Source organism: Hylaeus anthracinus, unplaced genomic scaffold (genome assembly GCF_026225885.1).
Source record: "Hylaeus anthracinus isolate JK02 unplaced genomic scaffold, UHH_iyHylAnth1.0_haploid 11989, whole genome shotgun sequence".
NCBI lineage: Eukaryota > Metazoa > Arthropoda > Insecta > Hymenoptera > Colletidae > Hylaeus > Hylaeus anthracinus.
The window spans coordinates 8,308,489-8,322,537 of NW_026534337.1; the positions used below are offsets into that span (position 1 = coordinate 8,308,489).

The 14,049-nt window shown below is 41.7% G+C and overlaps 1 protein-coding gene across 7 annotated transcripts in view; it reads right to left on the reverse strand.

The window, feature by feature from the left end:
• The window catches only part of LOC128887435 (cell adhesion molecule Dscam2-like), a 212,464-nt gene that overhangs the window by 105,348 nt on the left and 93,067 nt on the right, over positions 1 to 14,049 (reverse strand). For all 7 annotated transcript variants that reach the window (XM_054143287.1, XM_054143285.1, XM_054143284.1 and 4 more), the window contains exons 3-4: positions 10,390 to 10,551; positions 7,438 to 7,587 (exon numbers count right to left, since the gene is read on the reverse strand). In XM_054143287.1, coding sequence (XP_053999262.1) covers positions 7,438 to 7,587; positions 10,390 to 10,551 — 312 coding nt within the window. The remainder of the gene's footprint in view (positions 1 to 7,437; positions 7,588 to 10,389; positions 10,552 to 14,049) is intronic.

The window sequence follows — 14,049 nt, forward strand, 5'->3', positions numbered from 1 at the left end:
TAGAGGGAGAAAGAATTTTAGACGGACCCTCGGGTCTTCTCTGACCCAGACGTTCATCGAATGCTACTGGTGGTCGTATTGAATGAAAAAGAAGGACCTGGGTAGAGGAGAAGATATCTATCGAAGTTCGGATACTATTCTTCTAGGATTCTTTAATACTGAAAGTATAATTATATGGAACAGAAGAATATTGGTCGAAAGGTTTATTAACTTCAATGGCAATAGTTCTTAGACCCTGTTATATTTAAATCTAATGTTCCACTGAAATAGTTATTATTGAGTTTGGAGGGGCCGGCTGTTATTCAAAGGCTAGAAGGTGCAGGACGATCATTGCGACGTTGAGAGTTAAGTGACAAATGTAAACGTTTCGAGTTTGACGCGAACGTAGTTGAGCTAGGTACGAATTCGATAGAAATTCAGTACGGACCAGGTCTGGATTAAATTGAGTTAGATCAGAACCCAGTGAGGATTATTTCGAATCTAATTTGGGGTAGTATCGTTGGGGCTGACTGTGAATTAACACTTGGGTAAATCGTAATCAGTTCAAATTTGAACTGCCGTGATACGAGGCTCTGGCCTTAATTTGGGTTAGACTGATCGAGATTAGATTTAAAATCGCGTTACTTCTATCATTTGTACACGTTCTTTGGGATATCGTTCATGAAGGAGACGGTAGTTAAAACTATACATTAACCTGCTTACAGAAAATAATTAATCACGCCGGATGAGTCCAAAAATTATACCGAGTAAGATAGCTAGCACGAGGAAGGTAGAGAAAACATCAAAATTGCACCTATTTCGTTGGCCCATTTCTAATTCGTTTTCATGAATACATGTTTGTTAATATATTCAAATACCAGTCGGTATTTTATCCGCCCCCTCCGTTACGGTTCCTGTGCCCCAAGCTGATAATCGCCGGTCCGTTGTAATAACGCTGATTAAACTTAAATAATAATTCCAGCGTGTAACGGAACGACGATTAAAAATGCAACCGCGGAGCATCGTCTCGGATCCCGAGCGTGTTGTATCCGCAGTTAGGGAAGAGCCTATGTGCCATCACGAACCTAATTTTCGAACGCACTTTCGTTTACCCCTGCCATGCTTACGAGTAAGCCGCACTGCTCGCGTCGTTTACGATTAACCCAACGACGTGTTAATTATTTCGACGGGAAGACTCGCGAGCGTAAAAAGCAACAAATTTTTGACACGCGTATTTATTTTTATTAAAATTTTTTAAGTGTGTGAAATTGAAAAAGTTGAATGGAACTATATAAAATAAATGGTAAATAAGAGAAATATGCAAATTTACTTTGTTTTCATGTATAACAATTTAGAATATAGATTGAAAATTTTTCAGTAAAATTTATATTAAATAGACTGTGCTATATTTCCAAACATGAAGGCTCTATACTGAATCTGTATCTGAATTAAACGGAATGTATTTCCGATCCGGTCTACGTCTATTATTAAATACTCGACTAATTTATAGCAACATCAACAAAAACATTATGCTTTAATTGAACGTAACCATTATTTTCCAACTCTTCTGTTCGACCCGGCAAACTTTTCGTATTAATTATTCCCTGGCAGACTGCGCGGACTTATCGACTGGATGACAGCCCGATATACCGAGCGATCCAAGAGGAGGGCGAGGAAAAAAAAGCGAACGAGCCAAGCAGGAAAATATTGGCGCGGATAGGAAACGAGCGATAAATTATGACGCTTCCTACGTCGAGGATTAACGCTGTACGGAGGAAAAGTGGTAGCAAAGAACGCGCGAAATGTCTTTAGATTTTTGTTTTCCTTTTTTTCCCCATTTCTTTTTTTTTTTCGTCTTCCTACGCATCGAGCAGGGACGTCTGATGCTCGAGCGCGAATCTGAAGGGTAGGTGCGGCATGTGAAGAGAAGCATCATTAGTTAGCCGAGCTCGAGTGGAGATTTCTCCCCTTTCCGCGCCTTCTTCTTCTTCTTCCGCGTCTTCTACGTCTTCCCATGTGTATGTTATCCCTTTCTTCGCCCTCCAACCCCTCCGTTCCAGGCTGTATCGTGCGAGCAACCCCAAAGCAGACGTTACGCGGCGTGCCTGGCGTCGGTAACGAGTGATCCCAGCCGACCAAAACGACAGGGAAACCTTTTCAGACGGCCTCTCGATCGCAGGTCTCGTCGCGAGTCTGGCAAATTACCGAGCTAAGGGAATTTTTCCTTTGATCGGGCCTCCGATCATCCGTAGGCTCATTAACCCTTCGCGGTTCGATTTTCAGAGGCGACAGATGGGGAAACGTCGACGAGGAAATCGCCGATTTACGCCGAAGCCTGTGCAAAACTTTTCATTTCTCCTTTTGCTACTCGAAATTCTCTATTAGCGGAAGGGTGTGTTATAAAAATAGAGAATATACTTGCGATGACACCCATTAAATAAATTGTGATCTCTTTTTATGATCTACTCGGAAATATTTGTCTAAAATTTATTTTGTATTACGCTTGAGACTATTAAATACAAAATAAATTGTAGTGAAGTGCCGTTGACAATGGTTTCTGAAAGAGGGAGGAATAATAAATCCTAATAAGTAGTAAAAGCCACCATGAAATTAAAAAAAAAATGTCTCAAAGGGTATGAAGCTGGTGGAGAATGCAATTACATCCAATTAAGCGTGTTAAAACGAGCACGACATCAGAAAAATTCAAGAAAATTATTTTCCTGTTTTATTAATTAATTTCCGGAATTCGTATTACTCTTCTTTAACATGAAATGCACGGTATTAGGTCAACGGAAACTCTACCGTAATTAGTTTGTCTTGCTGTTCTGTTTCGAGATGAAAGAGAAAACTTTCGTTGTTTTTCGTTTTTGACTTGCTTCTCTTCGCGAAGAAAGTAAGCAATTTCATCACGTTAAGAGCTTGCAAAGATACAAACTGTTCAACGCGTTGCACCCACACGCGTGTAAAGGAAACTTGGATAATTTCAAGGTATTGAGAAACTTTCCACTGGCTCCTTTTATTTGTAATTTCAATCGCAGCTTTGATTTCATTTCTTGCTCGAAATCTTTGTCTAGCCAAGAATTTTACTCTGCTTTACGTTTACCCGTTATGGAAAACCACCACTGTAAAACGTACCTTAATTTGAGGATTACAAAGTGGAACTCGCGGCTTCCACCACCTTTACGTGTACTCTTAATTAAATTTACGAACACCTTTCCAGTGTCTGTAACTCGATTAATTTTTACAAGCATTACAAAGGCACTCGTAAACATAATTAAAGGCGTGGAAGCGGCGGGGTGAGCAAAATTAAAACTGCTACTATGTAAGCTTACAGATTCAACCCCCGGGGTAATCGTATATTCTGTGTGTACTAAAATAGTAAAATTATAAGCGAAAAATTCTGGAGAACAACGTTAGCCAGATTTTCTTGGAAGTAGCCACGTTAGTGTTTTTACTTTTTTTTTAGATAAAAGAGAAGCATCACAGACTTTGTTAGGCTTGTATTTTAATCATGTAACATACTTACATGTTGTCGTTACATTTAATTAAAGATGCTTTCTCGAATAACAAAGAATAACGGATAATAATATAGCGTCAATATATTCCAATCTTTATTTACTAAAATTCAATTGTTGTTTGTGATATTAAAGTGGCTTGTTTCTACAAACATAAACGAGTGTCGAATAATATTTGCCACGCAAGGGGATTAAAATTTCCAAGTAACTTTAAATCACCAAGCGCGCAGCTCATGCACGGATAATAAAGATTATAAAACGCGTTACTTCATTTTGAGTAATCGCCATGAATCACCGTCGCGTTCCCGGATATAGGACACCGTTTAACTCGAATAACCGCGTAGAACGCGCGCTAGTGCCTATTAAAAGGCCAGCCTCGTTATTCAACGAGCATAATTCACCGAAAAAACGTCACGTTATCGGCAATAAGTGGCACCCGAACGGTTCAAATGAGGCCTTTAATTGCACCGCGTTCGTTAATGAACCGGGCTGAACCTCCCTCACCGACGGGAACCACTCTTTTTCTCTATTCACGTATGCTCCACCACCACCTTCGCGGTATCGATCGATCGACAGTCATTCGCGGCAAGCAACGCGTAATATCGAATAACGCGCGACCGTTGCACACCGAGAAAAGTGAGTTTATCGCGGATTTCCACGTACCCCGTAATATCCACCGCGATGTTTGCCATCGGTCGACATGACGCGTGCACTTTTCGTCGACGAAAAACGAGGGTGGAAGCCCCTAAACGTTTCGATACGCGTCGAAACATCGAAGGCACCAGCCATTATCGACAAGCAAACCGACGCACGTGATGTTTTAACGATCCATCGGAACGAAATTATTTCACACGAGGAAATAACTACTCGCGGTGATCTCGTGGTCTTCTCTGGTAATAAAAAGCGCGCCGAAAGTACGTTCGAAATTTACTTGGCGATGTCGGGATACAAGAAGGGGTGCTGGTAAATGTTTTGAATGGGACACGTGGTCCACTCGTGTGGGGTGAGGGGGGTGAGGATTTTCACTAAAGTAATTACTTATAATTTCTGAAAAGATTGAGTACTATATGCTTAAGTATTTCTTCGTACGGAAACATGAATATTAACAATGGTGTAGCATTTGAATTGTGAAAACTGCGTTAAACTAATTAAGACACCAATTGTTTCTTATATCAAAATTACGATGAGCACGAAACGCCACTACGTGAAATTAAAAATGAATAAGGATGAGTTAACTCCACTTGGCCAGTTAACAAGTTAACTTGAGTACCAAGCCCCGTTCGTTGCGCCGGGCTACTTAAACCAACTTCAATCCGCAACCTCAGATTGCGCAATTTAGATTATAAAAATCCCTGCACAGCTGAAGAAGTGGAATTTAAAATTAAAATTCCGCCTGTTACTTCAGAAGCAGGATTTGCGAATTAAAAGGTCCACCTATTGCACCTTGCTCATACATAATATACTGGAAAAATATTGCTCCATGCTTCGTGGCTTGCTAACAAATACAGAACCAACTAAATAACGACTTAAACCCCTCCTGATTCTAGACGAACTACGTTAAATTAAAATTTCATAAATATCCTAGGTATCTGAAGTTTCAAGGCCTTGCATTTTCCAATCTATCTCGAAACCACAAAAAAAGATGACGGAAACCCCCCCTAACTCTTCATGGACTATATTACATCTCAATTCGATAAAAATACCGACCATCGTTCTCCGTAACCGATCCATTTAACCCAGAGCGACCCGATACTTAACAAGGTACGTTCGCGTCTCCGCCGTTTAAAAATCGAAGAAAACTGTATCCGTGGACAAACGAGAAAAATTTCCACGTATGATATCGAGTCATAAATGCCTGTCAATTTTCCGCCAACGGTTAGTGAGTATAACAACCGATACGCATCCGGAGGGAAAATAACAATACGCGTGTTTTCAAAACATCGACGTAGCTTTCTTCGCCGTGGGCGACTCGCGGCGTCGATTTTTCCAACGGAAACACGATAATAATTGACAGACCGTTCTCCGATTCGACCGCGGCGAGAGCAAACATTTAATTGAAATCGAACGTATCCAGAGGGCATGCGACGAGCCACCGAGCGGGCGGAATTGCACGTTTTTATAGCCCGGGCGAATATCCCGCGGCGGTCGGAGTGCTCGTTTCCTTTATTTTTTTGTTCCCGCTGACCGTTTGTTATTGAAAAAATTTAATAACCGCGGGTACAGCGTCTTCGACCCGGGAAACAGCAGAGGGAAAAATAAGAACCAATGGGTGGAAGGATGGACACGAGGGGTGGCTTGGGAATGGTCGGAACGACTCGATTTCTCGATTCTCCGAGGTTGGATGCCGGGGCCCGATTTAAACCACTTCGTAGAGCGAGAGGTCTCTTCATACTGTACGTGAACTCTTCTGTAAACCTTTTGTAGTATTACGTAATTAATAATTCGAGCAACCCTCGTTTATTTAATATTACAATCCGGGAAATCAACAGTACCCTGTATTTTGTACCAATATTCGACGTAACTGTGCTATAAAATTAGGAAAAACTCAAGAGGTCATTTTTTTACACCACCCAGACAATTCTTTAGGAATAGAAAGTATGCGCATCCTCGACTTCGGAGCAGTAGGTGAATTAAAAGATCGGCAAATGAGTACTTGGAGTCTCGACGCTAGGGTTTAGTTAGATCCACGATAGATCCGTCTCACTCAGAAGCCACAGCGAAATTCTAGGTACCGGGGAAATGCCAGGAGCGTCTAGCAGTTGTCCAATTATGGAATCACGCATTCGGGGGAGTGCGGTGAGGGGGCATCAGAAAGCGAACGACGCCTCGATGGAGGCCCTCGTTCGATGCTGGGAGACTCGAATCAGCGACCGCACCATCTGACGCTCTTATCGGAAAGTAGCTCATAAATATTCAACGGTCCTCGCGAGAAATTTGTAAATATCGTATCTGGGTGTAATAACTTTCCGTCGGAGGGCGAAGCAGAGAGCGATGAGAGAAGAGGAAACGGAAATGTTTCCGTTGCGAGTACGACCGCCCGCGGATTTTCGTTTCTTCGATATTCTTATTACCACCCAACGCTTTATAGCGAGATCCTTCTCGAGCCTGTATTAAAACTTTATTAACTGGGTTAAAGGCAACGCTTAGAATCTACTCCAGCCCTCGGTCGAGGGGTCGACAAGGTTTATCCTTTTTCAAGGCGTTATAATAAATGCAGAATATAAAGGAGATCCGAAGCCTGATTGGCGTAGAAGCTGATTGCACGGGCGTTAAACCGAAGAATGGGAAAGAAGCAAAGAACTCCCCGAGGGAAGTTCAATATTTCTTTAGGGGGTTTAATGCTTGAGCGATCGGGGCGAGTATTAGTGCTCGTTTGGATTACTCGAGACGTCTTTGAACTATATGTACGAATTATTAAAACGATCTTCATTTGGTCGTTGGTCTCTTCGATAATGAAAATAAATATAAAAATGTATTTTAAACGAAAACATTAAGAAATTCCTATATTACTTGGAACTAATCCAAAACAGAACAAACGAAGATTGTTATTTCTATTACCTTACATTACAAGAAAAGATTGTTTACACTAACCAGTCTTTCGAAAGAAGATCCTTTACAAGATAATTAAACAATCGCGAAGAACAGGTAACAGCATGACTTCTCATATTCCATGATAAAAGTGCAAATAGTCTGCACAAAGAAAATATAATAACTGAAAAACAGCAACGTTATTACTGTTCCCTTGGCAGAACTCCAAATGGCAAACGAGGAGAACGTCAGAAACTCCGTAGACGCAGTTTCTCTATTAATTACCTTGGAAGGCGGAATGAGCGCACTTCGGTTACATTATGAATTCATAATTAACCTCGAGCATCGCGAATTGAACCGAAATGGTGTTATCTTATTCGCGGGAACAAGCCCAGACGGATTTAAATACACTCACCAGTCAATTGAAGTCTCCCGACGTTGCTACTGACGACCGTATCCTGGGTCAGACGATGGTGCGTCCTGCAACGATAACTGTGTCCTGCGTCCTCCCGCGTTATGTTCAGTATCATCAGTTCGCCAGTGGAGAGCATGTGATACTTGCCGTCTGAAATCAAACGTCGAATATCAATCGTACCAGGAAACGAATGGAGATTTCCGTGTCTTGGTTTCCTAGCTGGATGGAATTTCAAATATCAGTCTCGGGGGGAAAGAAATTAATCGACTGTGTGGATGGTTGGCAGACTTCCTAGTATATCCGTGCAAGTTTCGAAAGTTAAATCTACCACTGCGGTGGTTTGTATTTCGTTTGCATATGTATTGCAAATTTCACAGAACTTTTACGAGAACGATCATTACATGCCTTTCCAAGCATATTATTGGGAAATTTAACAATTTTGATTTATAGTCTTCTTCTATACTTCACAAGTACATACGAATGGTCAAAATGTTTCTTTAGTGAGCGTGCCGAAGCATTGGGATTTAGATTTCAGAGAACCTTTCGTATTATTTATTACTTTCCTACTGTTTTTGTTATCGAGTTTATGTTGGTTCTAAAAATGGACCCACCAATATATAGTTTAAAAATATCGAAAAGCGAAGCTACCATACTGCAGGTGGACAAAGTGACGAAATTACCGTGTCATTTGACCCACTTCGAGTATTACATTCCTAGCGGGAGAGAGAGGATTCGTCGATAATTTGGATAGCTTAATTGGTCGAGCAGCCGTTCTGCAATGGATCCATACTCGAATTGGGGATTGAGCCTGATTCTTTCCCTCTCGCAGCACATTCTACGAATTCCAATTCGAATTGCGATAATAAATATACAAACGCACGGCCAGCTTCGATCCAGCCGATCTTTCGCGTTACTCGAGCCCGTTCGAGGCCTCGTTGAATGGTAAATAATGGCTACGTCGACCTTCGACGAATGTATGTACGAACAAATCCGTGGAGATTATTAGCGGGCGCATTCGAACCAGGTCCTACGATGCGTAACTTAATCGAACCCTCCTATAATTAATGAAGTTTGCCTCGTTAATGGTATCACTAAACTCGCGGCGAAAACTTTGCCTATCGCGCAGTGACAGACGAGTCTGGAGTGTGCGCCTAACGGCTAACTATAACGATGCATTCGACCTAACGATACCTCCGATGGCGAGCATTTTCATATCGATTCCTTGCAGGAATTTCTCAAAGATCGCGAGAAGGAACTCTCGAGAAGAGGTTGATTATTATGGGATCTGAATGCAGATGTTGTTCGTGACTCGGAACAGCGGGTTATTGAAAAAACTGTAATTTCTGGAATGTTTCTTGTATTTTTAAAATTTGATCAATATAGTGGCTAACTCTCTAAGGGAGTTTCATTTTACATAAAGAACTTACCCATCGTATACATGAAGCATATTAATAGCATGCACCGCTACTGTTCTATTCAATATACAAAATTTTCCAATGGGATCCTTATAATTTTACTTCTTAAATTTTCTTAAACAACCTTACCTCTCAATCGTTTAATTCTAAAGTCCCCTTCGATAAAGTCCCCCTTTATATCGAAAAATATTATTTCCTCGGAATAATTCTTCCTTTGAATCCCTGTTAATTTTCCCACCATTCAACGAAATAATTGAACTTTCCGTCGGAAATCAGCGGGGTAAAAATATTCCCATAATGGCCTGTGTATTCTATCGCGAAGTGGCGGGGTCTAAACGGGTGATTTCTACTCGTGGAAAATAGAGGCTGCGGAAACCGAGAGACACCCGTAATCTGCGCAAGACGTAAGTATCTCGACCTCGTTCGGATCCACTCGATTATTTCCACGAAGCCGTGATATCGCCGGGCGATCCTTGAAACCGACTGCGGCATTCACCGCGACGGGCGTTCTCAATGAAAATCTTCTCTGGCAAGTCGCAGGTCGCGTTTTCCTCCGCGCGAACCAGGTAAATAAATTTCAAGGAGCAGCGACGGAAACGGTTCCTCTAAACGCGAGCGCGGCAAGGATCGCTCATTCTTATTTATGAGCGGCGTCGCGGCAGGCGTCATTAAGCGTTATACGAGGAATCCGAAAAGTTCCTCTTTAAATTACTCGTTGTTGAATTACTTTCAAAGGGAGCAAGAGAAGTGTTCAATTTTGTTGTAGATCGCGTTGAAGCGGGCGGCTATCTAAATAATTAGATTGAAGAATTCACGCATTTGTGACGTACACTGTTATAGAAAATTATATATAAAAATATACGTAATGAATGTAGAACTAATTAATGTTATAATACTCTGGTATAAATCATATAATAATATAATTTATATGCTACTTTGAAGCTGAGGTACATATTAGTAAATAATATTTGAGAATTTCATATTTCTCTCATTTATGGACTTCCGTCTGAAACAATTTTTCTGTACTAACGAAAACATTCAGGTAAAATGATTTCTGGGAAAATACTACCAGCTTCCTCAACGGAAATATTAGTCCTTTATTTCGAATAGTGGAGAGCTATTGAAAATTAAAAATCGATGAAATTCTTTCTAGTCCACTGTTGAATTAGTAACTTCAAATCAGATTAAACTCCATACAATTCGCGACCGAAGCTTCAGATGGAGGTTCCATTTGTCCGTATTTTTTCGAAGACTGCAATGGGAATAAAATCACTACTGAACGATGAAATATCGTATAATAGGAAAAATGTAAGATATCATTTTCATCTGACACTTCCAACTCGAATTTTATTAAAAAAATTCCCACATCGGACTGAACACAACTCTTTCAGCTCCAATACAAATTTGAACAGCTCTCAACAATATCTAGAACTCGCATTTGAAAGCTGATATTTTGAACTACTCTAATGACTAATGTACAGGGCTGATTTCTAGGGCACTCCGTGCATCTGGCACCCAGTTAGACCGAGGTACTCACCTCCCATTGTAGACGGGTAGATGTTGAAGGACGGCTCCTGAAGCCAAGACGTAATGGCGACGTGGTCGCGAACGAAGCTGGGCACGATGCAACGCATAAGCACGTTGTTGCCCAGGAAACCACCGGGACATTGCACTTCCGGATCGTAGCGCTGGTTCACCACTGCAACACAGAAACGACGGCTCGCTAGAATGCTTGGCTCTAGCTAACGTGCTGGCCAGGGTCGGGTTCACCGGGCCAGAAAAAAGGAAACTCAGTTCGCAGTTGGCGTGCTGATGACGAAGGAGGAAATTTGTTCCCGCGGTTCTCGGTGTCGAGTTTCGAGGAACGAATGTCGTTGCACGACAGAAGTCGGCTGAAATATGCGCGGGATGCTTGTATAGTCGCCAGCGAGTACTTTATGGTTGTTGGAAATCGACGACGGGAAAGATAAAGCTTTAGAAAATATTCGCTGCGGAGGTTTTGGACCGTTTTTATGGATATCAACGAAAATTGACTTTTTTTTTATTACATTGGAGGCGAAATCTTATTCATAGCTATATATTATATATATTTATAGGTGGTATTCTTTGATGGTAAGAGAATTAGTAACGTTTTGTTTTAAAATAGATAAGGGACTTTAACTAGGGAAATCTTACTTCAACTTGTATGAACTGACTAACTTGGTTTCTTTGCTCGTTCGATGGATTAAAATTCATGCATCGGAGGTAAAAAATAGAAGAATGTCGTTTTGAATTGAATTAGATTATTAAATTGATTTATGCAGAGTCGAGATTTAGTTTGAAATATATGTGCACAATAGTTATCAAGGAAGCTATCGTTCTTGTAAAATTTAAATTACTCCAAAAGTATCCGCCTAACAAGAATTATATCCCACCGCAAGAATGCTTCACATGATTACACGTAGCCTGTAAATTCCATTCCTCTTAATTTGATATCGTGAATGCCACGTATCGTTGACTATTATCATTAACGAGCCCTAATAATGAGCTCAATGACAACAGATATCGGACCAGCATTGTGCGCCGCATTACGTATAATATGCGTAATCCCATAAAGATCGGATTACAAACTGCGCAACTGAATATCTCCGAGACGGATAATTTTCCCTCTTGTTAGCCCCTCGCGAGTTTCTATCAATTTGTGAAGTATCCCCCTTTTGTTGTGAAATTTCAATTGGCTTCGTTTTAGAGACGGATTTATGACTGTTCCGACGGAATGAATTGCCCCGTGCTTTGTTCCAATATTATTCGAAACCACGCGATATGCGGCGTTAATAACCCAGCTTGGGTAAAGGTAATAACGTTAAACACGGCTTCGTTACCGGGTTTCACGAGGCCACTGCGCGCCGCGACACACGAGTTCATCGCGTATCAATTAAACCCTCTAAAACTGCGCTCAATTTCGCTGTTTCGCTGTGAAAATAATCGAAGCTCGGCTCGATTCGTCTTCCATTCAACGGGACAGAATTTCCTGAAACATATTTTTCTTTTCACGGCGTTTTAAGCCGAGAACATCTTTTGTCTATTCTGGTTAGGATTCGCGGAATGAATCGTAGATGAAGCGTAAAAATAGCGAACAGAAAAGTTAGCCTTTCCTGTGGTATAAATAAATATCGAAAGGAACAAATGTTCGAGCGATTCCTCCGAATAAGGTTTAACGTAGGATCAATATTAGATGCGTCGCAGAATTGTCAGTGGTTTTTTCAGAGAATAAAACTTTCGTATTTTTCACTCGCGTAAAACGAAGGCACCTGAATGGCGGATTTCGTAGATTCGCAGTGGCACGGTTTTGGCGACGAGGACTGAATTATTTAGCCGAATCGATACGGTCCGTTCACCGGTTACAGATATACCAGGAGGACAGGTAAGAATGTTGACCTCAGACGTACGTACGAGTTTCCTAGTAAATAGAGTAATAAGTATATAATAAGTATACAAGTGGAGTCGAAGGGTCAGGTATTGAAACAAATTTCCACCTTGTCCAGGACACATAGCGTTCTTCTTAAAGGGATTTTTTTTTTTTTACAAGTTTCGAGAGTTCGAAGTTCCACACTGGGACTCATTCGTCGCCCTTATTTTTCTTGCCACGACAAATGTTTCGGGTGCAGCCTCTCCGTGTGCTATTTTTCAAAGTGCAAGCTCTCGTTGAAGATACGCGATTTTTATAAATCGTCAAGCCTGCGCAACCCCTTCGCGGCGGATCGATTCTACTCGAATTCGTTCCCCAAACCGTTGCTCGCGATTTAATTGTCTCCGTGCTCGAACGGTCGGTAAGGACACGGGAAAAGGCAAAAAAAAAAAGTTGTTAAGTGCCGCAGCGAGGATGTAAGGCGAGATGGAAGACGCTCAGCGATACCTACCCTTCCAGGATTAAATCCGCTCGAGTTTCGCGCGACTATAACTACAAGATGTTGATACCGTCTTCAGGTGGAATCAACTTTTACGAGTTCTCCCATGAAAGCCGGAATAAAAACGGACGGGCTCCAAATGAGACGAGGCCGAAGCCTTAATTAAAAAAATCTCGATAGCGAGGCGAACCTGGCGTCCGTCCGCTCGTCGGTGAGCGGAGGTCTGCGGTTTGAAAAGGTCATAATGAAAATTGAAGGCGGAGAGGAAACAAAATAGGTGTAATGTATCTGCGGAGTGTTTACAAGGAAAAAGTGCGCGCCCCGCGAGCTCTGCGGTCGCGATAATTACCTAACACAAGCGCGGATGTTCCTCGCGCACCGAGAACGGATGCGAGAACTCTGTTTTTCGTTTCGAAGGCTTTCCCTAAACAAAAAGAAAATCACTTTCACCAATCAGCCTGGGAACGAATTTCAATTTATGACGAAGTGTTTCAATTAGAAGGGTCCCTTGAGAAGTATAGGGGATCTTTGGATAACGTTGTATAGTCGTTGAATTTTCTTGAGTCTTGTATTCTTTTATAATCGGTAGTTTATTGATAGAATTTCTCCTGCATACTTTATTTATAACGTGAGGTTGTGGTTTGCTGTTTCTCTGTTCGCTATCGAGCTTGTTTTTATTTTTAATTATAATTTGAACCAGAAGAAGGAAAATTTTCAATAGTGGATTATCATCCATGTCACCCGTATAAAAAGCCATCATTTCGAAAAATCTTCAATACTTCAATATTCACCCTCGAGTCATTCGCTTTTTCTCCAAATAAACTCCAAAAATCCCCCATCTTCTCACGAATTTCTCTCAAAGGGTACCCTCGATAATCCCGGTCGATTCCTCGATTCGATTTAAACCCGATCCAGGAACGAATGGTCCACGGACGAGAGACCAGCCCCGATCAAGAGCTATAATTTCGTCGAAAAGATCGTACCTATATCTCACCACCCGCATGACCCCGTATTAATGGACGCGAAAGAAATCCTCGGAACCGACACAGCGTCAGATCTCGACGAGGATGTAGAGGGGGTCGTAACCCTTAAAAGGGTCGCGGTATCTTATCCAAAATCTCGAGGTTGTCCCGATCCGGCCATGAACTAGCGTTCCGCGTAAGTTGATGGTCTCGGCTGAAAGGTTGGCGAGAGAGCAGGCCTGAAAGAGGGTGGAAAGGCAAGGATGCAGAACGAGAAATCCCGCCAGGGTAAGAGAGGAAGAGAGAGAGAGAGAGAGAGAGAGAGAGAGAGAGAGAGAGAGAGAGAGA